The sequence below is a fragment of the Rutilus rutilus genome (assembly GCF_951802725.1).
Source record: "Rutilus rutilus genome assembly, chromosome: 14".
NCBI classification, from domain to species: Eukaryota; Metazoa; Chordata; class Actinopteri; order Cypriniformes; family Leuciscidae; genus Rutilus; species Rutilus rutilus.
Genome location: NC_140219.1, coordinates 11,106,295 through 11,122,664, shown reverse-complemented (window position 1 = coordinate 11,122,664; position 16,370 = coordinate 11,106,295). Strand labels below are relative to the sequence as shown.

At 37.2% G+C, this 16,370-nt stretch overlaps 2 protein-coding genes across 2 annotated transcripts; one reads left to right on the top strand and one right to left on the bottom strand.

Annotated features, from left to right (window-relative positions):
- Positions 1–1,508: 1,508 nt before the first annotated feature.
- On the bottom strand, positions 1,509–2,671 carry ndufc1 (NADH:ubiquinone oxidoreductase subunit C1). The gene is made up of 4 exons (XM_084430209.1): positions 2,548–2,671; positions 2,002–2,105; positions 1,839–1,911; positions 1,509–1,614 (listed from the first exon to the last, which is right to left on the bottom strand). The coding sequence occupies exons 1-3, from the start codon at positions 2,591–2,593 to the stop codon at positions 1,852–1,854; spliced, it is 210 nt and encodes a 69-aa protein (XP_084286335.1). The 5' UTR covers positions 2,594–2,671; the 3' UTR covers positions 1,509–1,614; positions 1,839–1,851.
- An 861-nt stretch (positions 2,672–3,532) lies between these two features.
- On the top strand, positions 3,533–16,027 carry naa15a (N-alpha-acetyltransferase 15, NatA auxiliary subunit a). Its single transcript, XM_084430201.1, has 20 exons — positions 3,533–3,805; positions 8,134–8,218; positions 8,325–8,429; positions 8,938–9,095; positions 9,294–9,428; positions 9,559–9,712; positions 10,591–10,710; positions 10,793–10,888; positions 10,966–11,072; positions 11,154–11,226; positions 11,498–11,667; positions 11,840–11,992; positions 13,191–13,319; positions 13,472–13,685; positions 13,811–14,004; positions 14,088–14,196; positions 14,284–14,382; positions 14,459–14,602; positions 15,253–15,350; positions 15,445–16,027. The coding sequence occupies exons 1-20, from the start codon at positions 3,752–3,754 to the stop codon at positions 15,649–15,651; spliced, it is 2,604 nt and encodes an 867-aa protein (XP_084286327.1). The 5' UTR covers positions 3,533–3,751; the 3' UTR covers positions 15,652–16,027.
- Positions 16,028–16,370: the final 343 nt, after the last annotated feature.

The window sequence follows — 16,370 nt, the reverse complement described above, 5'->3', positions numbered from 1 at the left end:
ACCTAGGATATCAAAATCTACTGCTGGCGGTAGATCCTTTTCCTATTTAGCACCAAAACTTTGGAACAGTCTTCCTAACATTGTCCGGGAAGCAGACACACTTTGTCAGTTCAAATCTAGACTAAAAACACATCTCTTTGACCTAGCATACACATAACATATTATAGACTTCTATAATTCAATGTTAGGCTGCATAGATTAGGTTAGACGGAACCGGGAACACTTCCCATAAATCCTGATGTACTTCTTGGCGTCTATGCTAATATTAGTCTCTCTGTTTATCCCGAGGTTTAGTGCAGTCCGCCGGATCCAGGCCGTATCTAGATCTGATGAAGGACCTGCGCCTGGACACGAAGACAACGCAGTCCTTAAGTGTCAACTAGTCTCTCCCCTGTGAAGGCCTCCTTCCCTTCCCTTCAAACGTTGTCGGGATAATTCCGGTTCACATGGCTACATCCATTTGGCTACAGGATAAAAATTCTGTATTATAAATTTAAAGGCCAGACAAATATTTTGTTGAGGGTTGGTTTGTAAAGAAGGACTAGACGCTTGCGCACATATATATTCAAACGCACATACCTATAGACTAAACACGTAATACGCATGTGCACGTGCCATCAGTGTTCTCACAGGTTCGCGTTTTTAAAGTTTGTGCAGAGAGAACTTCAGGGTTTTCTGTTAGAACGGTGTTGTGTTAGCAGCCCCTAAGTTAATAACTAATGATTGTTGCGACTGAAGAGAATCAATCAAAACTAACTTTAGCTGGACAATAACTTTGTTACCTTAATTTCCTATTATCACTGTAAAGCTGCTTTGAAACAATCTATGTTGTTAAAAGCGCTATATAAATGAAGGTGACTTGACTACCGAGTAATAAAACAAGACACTGTCCAAAGCTCTGTGGCTTATTAATTAGTAAACTATAATGAGATCTTGGCAAAAAAGATTTACCATTACACCTAACATACTTGCTGTTTTGTGTCCCACATTAATCTAATTGACTCCATACGATCTTAAAAATGTAATTTTGGGATATCACTGGTTTGATGACACTGAATGTTGTCTTCAAAGTCCCATGCTTTGTAAACAACTGACAATGGCATTTACCTAATTCGGACACTTAAGCCTGGTTTCATAGGCAGGGCTTAGATTAAGACAGGATTAGACCTTAGTTCAATTAGGACATTTAAGTACCTTTTATAAATGTGCCTTAGGGAAAAAAAAAACACATTAATGGTGTGCATCTTGAGATATATCTTAATATTTTAAGATATGTCAATGCAAGTTGCTTTCAGTTAAAACATGCATTAAAGTCTGGGACTAGACTTAAACCTGGTCTGTGAAACCAGGGGACAATTTGCAAGAATGATTCTGTAATTGTTTTGCTTATAAACCACATCATTACATTGAATTGAAGGGAACAAAGGGAAGCCATATATATTTAAAATAATATTTATATCTCTACAACTCATGTTCGCTGGAGCCAGGAGAGAGTGACTAGAGGCAAGTTATATATACACAACTTTATTTAACATTATTGTACATCATTCAATAGCAGAGGAACATCGAAACAGGAAAAACAGAAGATCCATGAAGCACAGAGCAATCAATGCCCTAAAAAGGAAAAAAAAACAATGACTATTACTTCATTAGCATGGCATCATCTCATGTAAATACAGATCAATTAGCAGGTATGTTATTTAGTTCACACACACACACACACATACACATATATATATATATATATATATATATATATATATATATAAACTACCGCTTTGGTTTCACAAGATTTCCAATCTCACACCGAATAAGGAAATGGTAATGGTTTTACTTACATAGCCTTGTGAATTACTCTAACCCATTCCTTGTTTTGTACTCATGCACATCAGTGCTGTGTTGCTTGAACAGCTGGTGGGGAACAAAGAGGGTGTTTAGGAAACTTAAAAACAGGTGTAAGTTTGTGTGCATGTATGAGAGAAGAACTTTAAATGGAGTTACCAGTGCCCACAAGACAGCTGTACTTCCAAATGCCAGTCCTACTCTCAGCATGTTTGGCTTGGAGGGATCAGGTTTGGATGCTGTATAAGCATTTCTGCAAACCACTGAAAAAGAGAGAAAAGCGATCATCAAAACAATCTATATTTAATGCAGTCTGATTTTTTTTAGACAGTTTTAGTGTCTGTTATATCTAAGTTGATAGTTTGTATATGAATGGATTTATTAACAAGTCTTTGTCCTTTCCTTGTAATTCACCAACACCTGAAAAAGCCCATATCATTAAGACATACTAGACTGCATAAATATATGGACATTATAAATGTGCACATTTTATATATATATATATATATATATATATATATATATATATATATATCTCATACATGAGTTGTAACTAATGCATTGGCTGCTGTGTTGCTAGTCTGGCTAAGCTAAGAAAGGTCAGGCCATACTCCTTTGCTAAGATAATGCGAGTGAACAAATTTACCAAGGAAATGTACTGGAACTATAATGTACGCCAAATATAATTCGCATTGCAGTACTCACTCTTATTGACAGCTGAAGTCCTCAACAATAACCGGCCGAGAAGCATTTTGACGGTGTTTCTCTACCAGACAAAATTCGATCTTTGCTCGATTGTCTTTCCTTCCTGCAGCCAGGACTGGATGACCTAGTGGCACGTAGAGTAATCGATCGCCAATGAAAGACTCATTCACCTCCATACTTTTGTGCTTGGAACAAAGTATACAGTATACAAAAATATACAAATGTATACACAAATGTGCCGGAGTGAACACAACAACCATTCATTGATTAAAAACTTTTAATAAAAATATTAAGTCCTCTCTGTAACTGACATTTGGCTTTGACCCTGACAATTTCTTTTTGTGTATGTGAAATTTTCCCAAAACAATAATAATAAAAAAAACTTTAATAACTTTAATATATATATATATTTTTTTTACATTTTTAAATAAAAATAATTATTGATGTTTTTTATTAGAATACATTGAATTTCTGTTTTCTTTCTAATAAAATGTTCCATATTCACCCAAAAAATGATTGGGTATACACAAAGAATAGATTATTTTCTTTTCAACAAAATCTCAGGAATAATCAATATCTAAACGAAATCTCCAAAACACTCTTAGCTGTAAATAAACCCTGTAAATAATTTAAAGGTAACCTTTTTTACTTTATTATTTAAACAGTATTTTTCACAACGACTCCAGATATTAGCCCAGTTAACATTTCTAAATACATTCGTCCACAATAAGCTTTTACGAGTAGCTGTTTCACCTTTTATATATGTTTATTAGTGTTTAAGAATACAAATATGTCCTGTCTCAGAAACATTGATTATAATAATTATAATTAAAATAACGTCAAAAAGGCAAACTGTCATTTTCTTACACTTTGTGTATTTATTTCATATAATTATATATCTTAATTTTATAATATATTAAAATAAATAAAATAAAAAAGATGTATATAAAAAGACTATTTCATCCCCGCCTCGGAAATGCTGCACACTCGACGCATGCGCAGTTCACCGTTTGACCCGGGGAGAAGCAGCGTCGCCATTTTGGTTCTGAAGGGGGGCCTGCTGTCACCACGTGAAGTCGAGGAGCCCCAGACAGCGAAGTTCGGGGGGCTTTTACGATACAGCAGACAATCCAGCCAGAAGATCGCGGATTCCGATTCATGATTAGTGCAAAGGCACGGTGTTCAACACTTAAAAGCTAGAAGCATGCCTTCGATAACTCTGCCGCCGAAGGAGAACGCTCTCTTTAAGAGAATATTGGTAAGTTGGGGGAAATATATCTGCAAACGAACGCTGGATCGTTAATAATAGAAAGGAAGCGTGTGCCAGTCGCCTTCCTATTTTAGCCAGGATCTCTCTCTGCTGACCTCACGAGAAACCTCCTAAGAGTATTTTGCAGGCTAAGAGAGAGCATTGGCGTTGCTTTAATACTCGTAACATGACCATTAGCTCATGCACATTCACGCACTTTGAGAGCAGATGAACTTGCCTGACACCGAGCAGCTAACTACCTTAGCACGTTAAGCGCAAAGATCAGTGATTTGATAGCTGTGGCCGGAATAACCATTAAACAGTGCTATAAAGTCGCGTTATAAATCTGTACCAATAACATCGTGTGGTGTTTGAGAGTTTCGTGCTGTAAATCATGTCAAAACACGGAGTTGAATCGATTAGTCACCGTACAAGTTAACAGTATGAAAGTTAATCCATTTAAAGCAACACCAACCGCCAAATAACAGCAGTGCATTAAAGCACGAAGGCAATATTGCAATAGTTACGTTAGTGTGTATAGAATTGTTACGCAAGTTTAATTGGGGAAAAAATACTTATTATTGTGTATTGACACTTTTATTAGTACCTGAACGCCACTCCTCAAAAACTGCTGTCAGATGCTAACTGGACGAACTAACTCATTAATCACGTGTGGTGGTGATATCAGGGAGTGGGACGTTATCATTCTAGGTAGATTTTGGTTAACACAAATTCTGTGTAATTAATGCAAGATGAGTCAGTCAATTTTTTTTATATTAAGTTCCTGCAATATATAGCCTATTGATTAACCCCGTTAAAGGTAGGGTAGGCAATTTGTTTTATAAACATTTCTGTTATAATGGTTGAAACTCTCTTCACATCATGATAGCAAACATTAATAGAAGTGGTGTTAATATTAAAACATGTACATATATCTTCTGTGGAAGTCTCAGGACAAAAAAAAAAATGCTCGTCCAATTATTTCATTCGGTCCGAATACATTGATATGACGTCTTACCTGCCTGTCAACGTATCTATTTCCATACTTCCAAGCACCCTTTGCTCATGCAGACATCGCACGTTATCAGCGCGTTGTAGACACCGTCACCAGACACAGTAAACAAACAGCAGTTTTCTTTTATAGTTCCTCCTGAACCAAAACAACGAGCTTCTGCTGCGTTCACGCCATGTCGTTACCATAATTATAAGATGGCAACCTGTGATATTCTACCCGGAGCTGTTCATGTCCTTAGACTCGGATTTATGCGTTTGTCAAACGAAATGAAAGTGCAGCAGTCAGGTGGTACAAGTGTTCTGTAAGTTAAGTTTATTATTATGGTAATGTGCTTTGAGACATGAGGTAATTTAACGCCGTATCTTGTCTCATGACGCTTTGCAGAATCTGCTGCGCGTGCAAGTGTTTTGGTGCTGTTCTGTTTTGGTGCGTTCATGTGTTTTGAAGGAGGAGTGGCTTTGGAGATGCTCTGAAGAGTGGGATCTCATTCTTTCAAAGCTAGCGCCCTACCGTTAAGTTTAATTTAATTAGTTATAATTTGCTTTTATAAATTTGGCTTTTATTATTTGTGAATAATTATAAGAGTACACTAGCATATAGATGGCCTCAAAGAAGCGGACACTCTTTGGCTAAAAGCTATAGCCTAGAACCTGAATTGTGATTTCATAGGTTTTTAATATAATTCATACAGAAACCAAAAGCAAATGTATTTTGGGAGACTAGCTTGAGAGGTTGGCTGTGTCTCAAAACCTATTTAGGTCTAATTAGACAATAGTCTAGTTAGGGTTTGAGACAAAGCTGGTCATTTGACTACTCTATTGGAAATAGTCTCACACATCCAATCCAAATGATGCACTTTTGTTCTTATGAAATTCTTTGTGCTTTTGGATGTTGTTTTAGGTCAAAGTGACTCAACTGCTGCTTGTCCAGTCTTTGCTCTTAGTAATGTGTATTAACCAGTCGTGAAACAGCCCCAAGTAGTTGTTATTACTGATTATTAGACTTTCCTGACTTTTCTTGTTCCAGAATGCAAAGTTAGACATTTTAAGTCATCATCTGACGTTGGTTTATTTGAGTTTTCTAACATGTTTCTCTTCTGGCACATGGAGGAAGCTTGAATTGCTAGAAGTCTTTATTGTGATTTACATTTGTTCAACTCACACATTACTTTTAGTCATGATAATGCGAACAGCAGTGCATTAAACATGCTTATGTTAGAAGGGCATTCCTTCACGTTACTGTTATGTCGAAATTTGGCAGACTTTTATGAAAGCTCATGGGATGTCAAAACTGTTGTGACAAAAGTAGATTGGAATCTGTTTGTAATCAACGTCTCACCATCGTAGCCTTTTTTCTTCTGAGCCTGCCACAGGCGTTTTAGTAGCATTGTCAGGGTTCCTAATATGCTGTTTGGAAAAGTCTGGAATTTGATTTGAGTAATTTCCAAATCTGGATAAGTATGGAAAAATATTTGTTTTCCCAGACTATTGCCCCATTCAGTTTTCTAAAGTACAAAAATAGGAATTTGACAAAATAAACGTATCATACAAGCAGGTAGAGAGGTGAGTTTTAAGTATACATTTCTCGATTTTAATGGATTCTCATTTTTATGAATCAATCTTTTAGTCTATGCTGTTTTCACTTGATGAATAAAAAAAACTTTCTAGTACGCCTCCCATCCAATAAATCACAGTAAACTTTGTGCATTGTTGATTTTGAGGTGAAACAAAGTCTCAGCTTTCAAATTCTGTCCATTTTATTACAAAATTCAAACAATAAATACTGTTTTGGTGCTCTTTAATGTTGTGTGATGGTTTGTGTAGCGCCTAAGTTCAAGCGAAGCAGCAGCGCACGTGTACCGATCATCTCTTCCGCTTGACTACTAGTTACAGCACCAAATAAACATGAACAAACATCAGAAGGAATGTTGAAAGATACAGTACAACTTACCGAAATCCGTATAATGTCATGTAATCGCTCAATCAGTGTTTCAACTGCGGGAAGACATCAATAAAACAGTTTGTAATGTTACATTTACCTCAGAAAAACCATTCAATGACCATAAACCTGTTAGTCAGTTTGGGAAAAAAAAAAACGCTAGAGGAGCATTTAGCTAAATATTATGCACTATATTGCATATTCGTTGTATTTTTACTTAACATGTTCTTCAATATTTAATGTATCTTTGAATAAATATTTTATCTTTTATTAAATAATTTTATGAGCCGCTATATGACTGTCTATATTTAAAACAAAACAAAAACAAGTAGAAGCATAATTATGCCATTAAAAAGTTATAACGTTATTAGTGTAAAAACTTCCTTATGTAGGCTATAATTTCAATGTAAGTAGCCTATACAAATCAGTTGATTTTAACCTTTAATGTTTTAGTAATGTACCAGCTGGGGTTCCCTGTATAGTTTGCAGCATTGAGACATTTTATTTCCTTGAGAATTTTCCATGTACTGTACATGATACATACCCTAATTAATCAATATTGAATGAAATTTAATCAAACTTGTGAATCAAAATCGAATCTTGCAATTTGTCAATACGCAGTCCTACGTGCAGAGTGTTTTAATGGTAGAAGTTTACTGATCACCTAAATCAGACTGTACTTTTGCTGTTTGGTGATCATGCAACATCAGACCTACAATATTAAATTGATGTGTCAGAGGTGAATATATGCAGGTTATAAACTGTGTTAGGTTTCTTCTCATCAGGTAAGCGAATGTTATTTCGAGAAAACCAAAGAAAAACTTGAAAATTAAATATTTACAGATGACTAATATTTACCAAAAATAATGCTGTATGTGTTACATCACTTAATATATTACGTCATATATCATTTGTGTTAAATATGGTCTAAAAAATAGTTTGGAGGTCTGGAAAAGTATGGAATTTTGAAATGGAAAATGTGTAGGAACTCTGCATTGTGAAGTACTGTAATAAGAGTTACATCAAATATACAGCAGATCTGTAAGAGGGACATTGTTGCAGAAGGTGCAGCCGCCTTCTCAGATTTATTCTTGATTATCCAGCGCATGTCTTTGCAGGAGTTCGTGAAATCTTTTAACCTTTGTGTTCTCTTGTGTTGCCACATAGTGCCAAGGTGATCCACATTTGTGTCATAGACTCAGTGTGCATTGGTTATTATGCGTCTCACACCTACTTTTGGGTGAGGTTCTGGTTTGATGTTTCTGGTTTGAAGTGTTCAGAAGCTACATCTTTAACCACACACCTCTACCGTACTTTCATTTTGCCTTATAAACCGTGAAAGGTGTTTTTAGTGAGCGTGCTTTTCCCGTTTGATGTCTTGCAGAGATGCTACGAACACAAGCAGTACAGAAATGGCCTCAAGTTTTGCAAACAGATCCTGTTCAACCCGAAGTTTGCCGAACACGGAGGTTAGACCATTCTCTGACATTAATTACTTCATTTTCTCATCATTTTGAATAATTAAATTGGTTGAGCGTATGATCATATCTCTTTTTTTTTTTTTTTATCCCTCAGAGACCCTCGCAATGAAGGGACTGACTCTGAACTGCTTGGGTCGAAAGGAGGAGGCGTATGATCTAGTGCGACGAGGTTTACGAAACGATCTGAAGAGTCATGTCTGTATCCTTAACACTTTTCCCATTGTCAGTAGATTCATGAAAAGCATTGTCAAAAGAAGTATTAGTAATTTTTGCTTTGTATGAACATTGTACGTAACTACTAGTGAATGAAACCCAGTTTGAGGTACTTTGTAACTGTACGGCACTGAATATCTCACAACATAAGTTAAATGAGTTAAGCATGACAGTTTTTTTATTATTATTTTTATAAAATATTTTTTACATGTAATTATTTCTTGTTGTTTAACATTTCTATTTTGTATATATTTTATTTAGCGATAAAAATGTAAATAATATTAGTAATAACAATTATTTATTACTAAGTCATAATGATATAATCACAACATTTTGGGCTAAATTGTGCAGCCCTACATGAAACCACTGCAAACCTGGAGCTTTATTTGTTTTTTAAGTTTTTTAGCAGAAAAATTGATTTATCATAATTTGATCCCCCCCAAATCATTCAGCAATAGGCGCAGTGCAGTTTCCTGTCCTTAACTCTTCTTCAGGTTGGCACGTGTACGGTTTGCTTCAGCGCTCGGATAAGAAGTATGACGAGGCCATCAAGTGCTACAGGAATGCTCTTAAATGGGACAAAGACAATCTGCAGATCCTCAGAGATCTCTCACTGCTGCAGATCCAAATGAGAGACCTCGAAGGTTACCGGGTAAGTTATTTTGAATGGAAGTGCTTGTTTAAGTATGTCAGGAAATTACAATGTTCCATGGAAAAAGCCAAAGTCATCCTTTCACTCAAATTGTTACGGTGATATTATGTTTTGTATCATAATTCATATTTGTATTTATTTTAAATTTGAAATATGCACATTATAAGAATTGTCACTTCTCTCATTTCTCTCTCACAGGAGACCAGGTACCAGTTACTGCAGTTGCGTCCAGCTCAAAGAGCCTCCTGGATCGGATATGCCATTGCGTACCACCTTCTGGAAGATTACGAGATGGCGGCTAAGATAGTGGAAGAGTTCCGCAAAACACAACAGGTATTTTTTCATCACTTCCTGACAGTTGTGTTATCTGCACTGTTTATTTTTGTGAAAAGCTTGGGTAGGGGATACCACCTAGTGTTTGTTTTTGAATGCCACTGAAGATTGTGGGATGATTGTATTTCAGACGTCTCCAGAGAAAGTGGATTACGAGTACAGCGAGCTTTTGCTGTATCAGAATCAGCTGTTGAGGGAGGCCGGGCTTATCAAAGAAGCCCTTGATCACCTGACCAACTATGAAAAACAGATCTGTGACAAACTGGCTGTAGAGGAGATACGAGGTGTGTTTTTATAAATGTGTCGGGGGGGGATGTTCAGTTCAATAATGTGTCAGTTATTGGTTGATATTAGTATTGCTTGTATAGTATTGCTACAATTAGCTTGAATTTTTTTTATATGTTTAACTGTGCATGCTTTCCTTTTTTTTGCTTATAGATTAACTTTGTTGCCATCTAATGCTCACTTAGTTCATATTTAAAAGTTTTAGCAAATCTCAAAATGAATATTCATATTTAAATACTGCACAATATAATGTTGTGTTGGCTAAATTCACTTATACATTTTTTTTGTTATTTAACTATTGTTCAAAAGGGGTCAGTAAGTTTTTTTTAAATGTTTTTGAAAGAAGTCTCTTAGGCTCATCGAAGATGCATTTATTTGGTCAAAATATAGCAAATTAATATAATAATTAAAAATTCTTTATTCCTGTGATGTAAAGCTGAATTTTCAGCATCATAACTCCAGTCTTCAATGTCACATGATCCTTCAGAAATCATTCTGATATGCTGATTTGATGCTCAAGAAACATTTCTTATTATCGATGTTGAAAACAGAATCTTTGTTGAATCGTATGATCAAAGAACAGCATTTATTTTAGATAGGGGAGATATTGTGTAACATAAGTATCTGTATTGCCCACTTTGATCAGTTTTAATTTCTTAAAAAAAAAAAAAAAACCAACGTACTGATCCCAAACTTTTTAATGTTAGTGTATTTTTTATTTATTTAGACAAAACAACACCATTTAATATGAATCTGTATATTACAGCTGTTAGCTAGAATTTTAATAAGGGTGCATCCTTTTGTGTGTTGTCTGGGAACTCGTTTATCATGGGCTGTCGCAGTTTCTCTAAAGCAAAGTGTGTTGGTATGTGTGTAGGAGAGCTGCTTCTGAAGTTAGACCGGGCTGGTGAAGCTACGGAGGTTTACCGCCGACTGCTGGAGAGAAACCCTGAGAACTGGAGCTACTATCAAGGGCTGGAAAAAGCACTCAAACCAAGTAAACACACATTATCCTGAACGCAGCAAATCTTGGCTGATTTTCATTTCTATTAGCCCTTATTATGTCATGCTGCTTTCAGAGAGTGTCGAGGAGAAGCAGAAAATCTATGAAGATGCCTGGGTTAAGTATCCTAAAGGCCTGGTGCCAAGAAGACTTCCTCTCAGCTTCCTCACAGGTCAGTCTTGTCAAATCAATAAGGCTGTTATGCTCTCATAATGTGTCTGTGTATATGACCGCATTTGTTTCTCGCAGGTGAGAAGTTTAGAGAGTGTTTGGATCGCTACCTGAGGATGAACTTTAGCAAAGGATGCCCACCTGTCTTTACCACACTCAAATCACTCTACCACCACAAAGACAAGGTGAGATGACAATATGACCTAGAGATGTGTAGAAATTTCTGCTTTTCAACAAATTAGAAAATCTCTTTCCGTCTTTTGCAGGTAGCGATTATTGAGGAGTTAGTTGTGGGCTATGAAAAAAGTTTAAGAACCTGTAAAATGTTCAACCAAAATGGTGAGTACTTGCAAACGGATTTTAATGACGGATGGCAGTTGAAGTAATAGTATTTTAGCCTTTAGTTAAATACGATTGTAACTTTTTTTCTTATGCATGCTATTTTTATTTCTTTTGCATATGTTGTGATTATTTTATTTCCTTTTCTATGTAAAGCCCTTTGAATTACCATTGTGTATGAAATGTGTTATATAAATAAACTTGCCTTGCCTTGTAATGGTGTGGATGGTGCCAAATTTCTCACTGTGGACATGTGTTGCTGAATTTGTAGATGACGGGAAAACGGAGCCTCCCACCACTCTACTGTGGGTTCAGTTTTTCCTGGCCCAGCATTTCAACCATATCAGCAAACAGACGCTTGCCCTGGAATACATCAACACAGCCATTGAAAGCACCCCCACCCTCATAGAGCTCTTCCTCATCAAGGCGAAGATATACAAGGTAAAACACTCTCAGGTCGAGGAAACAAACTTGGGTACTTTACATCAGGAGTTAACGAAATGACACACCTTTACGTTTGAGAAGTGTTTCAAAATTATTCTCAAGCCAGAACCTGAACCATTAACTTGAGAGAGTGACTTATTTTCCAATCTCCCTCTTGTTCTCTTGAAAGCATGCGGGTAACATCCGTGAAGCTGCTCGGTGGATGGACGAGGCCCAGGCTCTGGACACTGCTGACCGCTTCATCAACTCCAAGTGTGCCAAGTATTTGCTCAAGGCTGGCCTTATCAAGGAGGCTGAAGAGATGTGTTCCAAGTTCACACGGGTTAGTGTGGTTAAGCTCAAATGACACCAATTATTGCATATACACTACCAGGGCCTGCCAACCCGCGGGTGGATTTCAGCAGTGGTGTACAAAGCAGTCATTCCTACTAGCCACTTAGGCGGGTTGAATTTTATATATAATAAATATATAAATGTTTAATTTGTAGTCTTTTAAGCTATTGTGCTTATTAACTCATTCTTGCATAATTTGTGCTCTCACCCAAAGTGCACACACGTAAAGCCGCCTCTCAGTACTAAATTTAGTTTTTTTTTTTCACTGTTTATTGTGCTTAAACAGTCAAATACACACGAAATAATGTCAAAATGACGGTCTTGGCGAGTTTTCCCGTAAACACTGTCAGTTATGGTTTAAGTGAACCTAAACAGTTGAGAAAGGAAACGCATTTGTAACAGAATTATAGATCCATGCATCAGGTTTTAAAGTGACAGCAATCTAACATACCTGCTGTGAAATTATGAGCAAGCAATAGGAGAAAAATTACACCTTTTTTGCTGGTGAGCAAAACAGCTAATGTCAAGCCCTTTACACTACAATTAAATTTGGAGTCAGTACGATTTTGTTCAAGAGATTAATATTAATTAATAATTCACAAAGAATACATTAAACTGATCTGAAGTGACAGTAAAGACATTTAGAATGTTACAAACGTTTTTTTATTTCAAATAATGCTGTTCTTCTCATTAATTACTTTGCCTTAACAGGAATCATTTTCATTTTAAAATACGTTAAAACAGATAGCTGTTATTTTAAATTGTAATAATATTTCCCCGTATTACAGTTTTTACTGTATATTTGATTGGTTAAATGCAGCCTTTGTGAGCATAAAAGACTTCTTTCAAAAACATAAAATCTTCATGTCCCCAAACTTTGAATCCAAGTCTGTTCCTTTAGCTAATATTTAAAGTCCCTTTAAAAGACAAGTTCATTCAGTTGGAGGCAATCTTGGCATTGGAATAGAGAGACAAATATTTTAGTGTTAAGTTAATGCCCACTTTACAGTAAAATTTGACTGGTAATGCTTTAACCGGAAATTCACTTAGCACTTGTAACTAACTGGTGGGACTTGCTTTCATATTGACCTTTTTTAATTTCTCACATTTATTTTTCCAGGAATGATCTGTCTTAGTGCCAAAAACATATAAATCTGAGTGTATCTTATCTTTGTTGTTTCCTGCAGGAAGGAACCTCTGCGGTAGAGAATCTGAACGAGATGCAGTGCATGTGGTTCCAGACAGAATGTGCTCTGGCCTACAAGTCCTTGAACAAATACGGAGAGGCGCTGAAGAAGTGCCATGAAATAGAAAGGGTAAGTCCTACAGCATTAGACACTGTCAGATGTTTACTTCGACTTTTAATCTGTAGTTTAATACCTCAGTGTTAAATCTGTTGGTTTAACACAAAGCTAGTTCAAGATGAATGGTCCGAAATATCCTGACACTTTCATCTTGCTGTTCACAGCATTTTGTGGAGATAACGGATGACCAGTTTGACTTCCATACATACTGTATGCGGAAGATGACGCTGCGCTCCTACGTGGATTTGCTCAAGCTAGAGGATGTGTTGCGTATGCACCCTTTCTACTTCAAGGCAGCGCGTACGGCCATCGAGATCTACCTCAGCCTTCACGATAACCCGCTCTCTGATGACAACAAGGAGTCTCAAGCCGACAACGGTACCTTCATGCACACTAAACAAACTCGACACGTTCAAACCTCCTGAGGCCCATCCTTGCTTTTTGGAGAAAGCTTACAAAAATGTGAGGTGGTTTTGTTTTCTGAATAATTGTTTCTTCTGTAGCCAACCTGACAGACAAGGAGCTGAAGAAATTGCGCAACAAACAGAGACGTGCCCAAAAGAAAGCCCAGTTAGAAGAGGAAAAGAAGAATGCTGAAAAAGAGAAACAGTTAAAGAACCAAAAGAAGAAAAAGGAAGAGGACGAGGAGGAGATTGGAGGACCTAAAGAGGAGCTCATACCAGATAAACTTGCAAAGGTGTGTATGTTGACACAGCCACTTGTTCTTTAGAGGATAAAGTATTACGATTTTTCATCACATTGTCATGTTTTTGTCTGTAGATTGAGAGTCCTCTAGAAGAAGCGATTAAGTTCCTGACTCCTCTGAAGAACTTGGTAAAGAATAAAATAGAGACGCACCTGCTGGCCTTTGAGATCTACCTCAGGAAAGGTGACCATACTGATGACCTCAACATAGTGACTCATAACGTTTCCGGTTCTGTGATTTAAAACTCATGATGTGTGTTTGTGTTTGTAGAGAAGTATCTTTTGATGCTGCAGTCGGTGAAGAGAGCTTACTCATTGGACCCCGATCACCCCTGGCTGCACCAGTGTTTGGTGCGATTCTTCAAAGGAGGTACATAAAGGCGGACATGCTTTCCTCGCATAGAACAAAAGCATGCAAGTCCACTAAGAGTTGTGTTTGTTTTCAGTGTCGGACAGTAAGGACATGCCTGAGGCAGTGCAGACGGTTCTGAAGCAGGAGATCACAAAACTGTTTGGCGAGAGTGACCCCAAGACTTTCAACAAGAACTTCCTGAGCAAACATGCAAACTCAATACCACACAGAGTTGCAGGTACCCACTTGTGATGTTACTGAACTTATATTTTGAAACTTCTATTTTCTTACAAAAAGTACAATTGTAAGTATACACTATCGTTATAAAGTTTGTGGGTCTGTTTTTATTTGTAATCTTTTGAAAGAAATTAATAATTGAATTCAGCAAGAATGCAGTAAAATGATCAAAAGTGACAGTAAAGACATTTATAATATTACAAAAGATTTCCATTTAAAATTTTCTATTCATCAAAGAATCTTGGGAAAAAACATATATAATAATAAGAAATGTTTCTTGAGCACCAAATCAGCATATGTGACATTTGCCATCACAAATTACATAAAAAAAAAAAAAAAAAAAGCAGTTATTTTAAATCAAATGATTTTAAAATATTTTTTTGATCAAATAATTGCAGTCTTGATAAGTGTAAGATACTTCTTTCAAATCTCACCAACCCCAAACTTTTATTATGTGTTATTTATACTTGAAACAATAGAGTGATGAAACGCACTCAATCACAATACTGCTTGTTCACATAATCTTGAAGTACACCTATGGTCATTTTTGCTCATGATTGTCTCCTTACTGCTTTGTTGTTGTGAAACTCTTTAGCATTACCACTAAATTCTTTTAGCCGTGCATTTAGAATCTGCCTGTTTTGTTTGCAGCTGCTAAGATGATGGTCTTTCTGGACCCGTCCTCTGAGAGCATGGCTGCTGAGCTGGCTACTTCTTTAAACGAGCCCCTAACAGGCAGTACCATTCAGGTACCAAAACCATAAACAGATCAAGTGTACATTTAGTGATATTTCACTAGAAAAGAATGATGCTACATCTCTCATTTGTATGTGTGACTATCAGACGTGCACCGAGGCGCTCCAGGCTTTGAGGGACGGCAGTCTGGGCTCGCAGCAGGAGAAATTTCTCGAATCATACCGTGTGGCTTGCCACGGTGTCTATCCCTACGCTGTAGCCTTCATGCCCCCCGGTTACCAGGACAACTCTGCTGTGACCACCAACGGAGACCTGTCCCCCTGCGACCACGAGGACATGCCCAATGAGATGTGAGCATTTCAGGATGTGAGCAGGGTGGCCGTTTTATGGCCGTCAGCATTTTGAGACTAGACGCCCCACAGAGGTTGAGACTCCACTGCACTAACGAGACCAGTTACCTTCTGCCTTCGCATCTACTCACAGGAGCAAGCGAGCAAGCAATAGGGGAAAACCCCATTTTACTCCTTTTTTTTTTTTTCTATCTTGTTTTTTTTTTTTATATGGCCAATGGCGTCTCTTATGCTAGAACAGAATAAACGGTATTACAGAGAAAGATTGATCAAGACGGTCACAGTGAACTCATTGGGCCTAATTCCTGTTTATCAGACACATGCATCTTGCTTCTCATGTTTTTAAGAGTAATTTATATCAAATAATATTAAAGAGAACCGAATAATATCAGGAGGAGCTATACTGTTGGTCCTGGTTTGTCTTGCGTGGTCGTGTGCCAAACCTGTGGGGCGGACCTTTAGATGCAGATGACGGCACCTGGGGGAGGGGGGTGGGGGAGTGTGTGGTAGTGAATTAATGTGGCATTGTGTTGCTGGGCATGAAGCAGTTCCAGGATCAGCCACCAGGTGGAGCCAGCAGTGGAAGACTACCATGTCAATCGGGAGGTGACTCGGCCAATTCAGCCGATTTAAAGGTCACCTGGAGTGCCGAGGAGAGGCAGACGTGCATCTCTTTATTTTTTTTTTTCTTTCGGTTATTCAGTGAACGTCTTAGAGGCGGCA

Bases quoted from the DNA above. Each gene is read 5' to 3' on its own strand.
- naa15a (XM_084430201.1), top strand. From the start codon at position 3,752: ATGCCTTCGATAACTCTGCCGCCGAAGGAGAACGCTCTCTTTAAGAGA. The intron at 8,430-8,937 runs GTATCCTTAACA...ACTCTTCTTCAG, and splicing joins CGATCTGAAGAGTCATGTCT to GTTGGCACGTGTACGGTTTG. The intron at 14,005-14,087 runs GTGTGTATGTTG...TTTTGTCTGTAG, and splicing joins TACCAGATAAACTTGCAAAG to ATTGAGAGTCCTCTAGAAGA.
- ndufc1 (XM_084430209.1), bottom strand. From the start codon at position 2,593: ATGCTTCTCGGCCGGTTATTGTTGAGGACTTCAGCTGTCAATAAGA. The intron at 2,106-2,547 runs GTGAGTACTGCA...TCTCTTTTTCAG, and splicing joins GACTTCAGCTGTCAATAAGA to TGGTTTGCAGAAATGCTTAT. The intron at 1,912-2,001 runs GTAACTCCATTT...GTTCCCCACCAG, and splicing joins CAGCTGTCTTGTGGGCACTG to CTGTTCAAGCAACACAGCAC.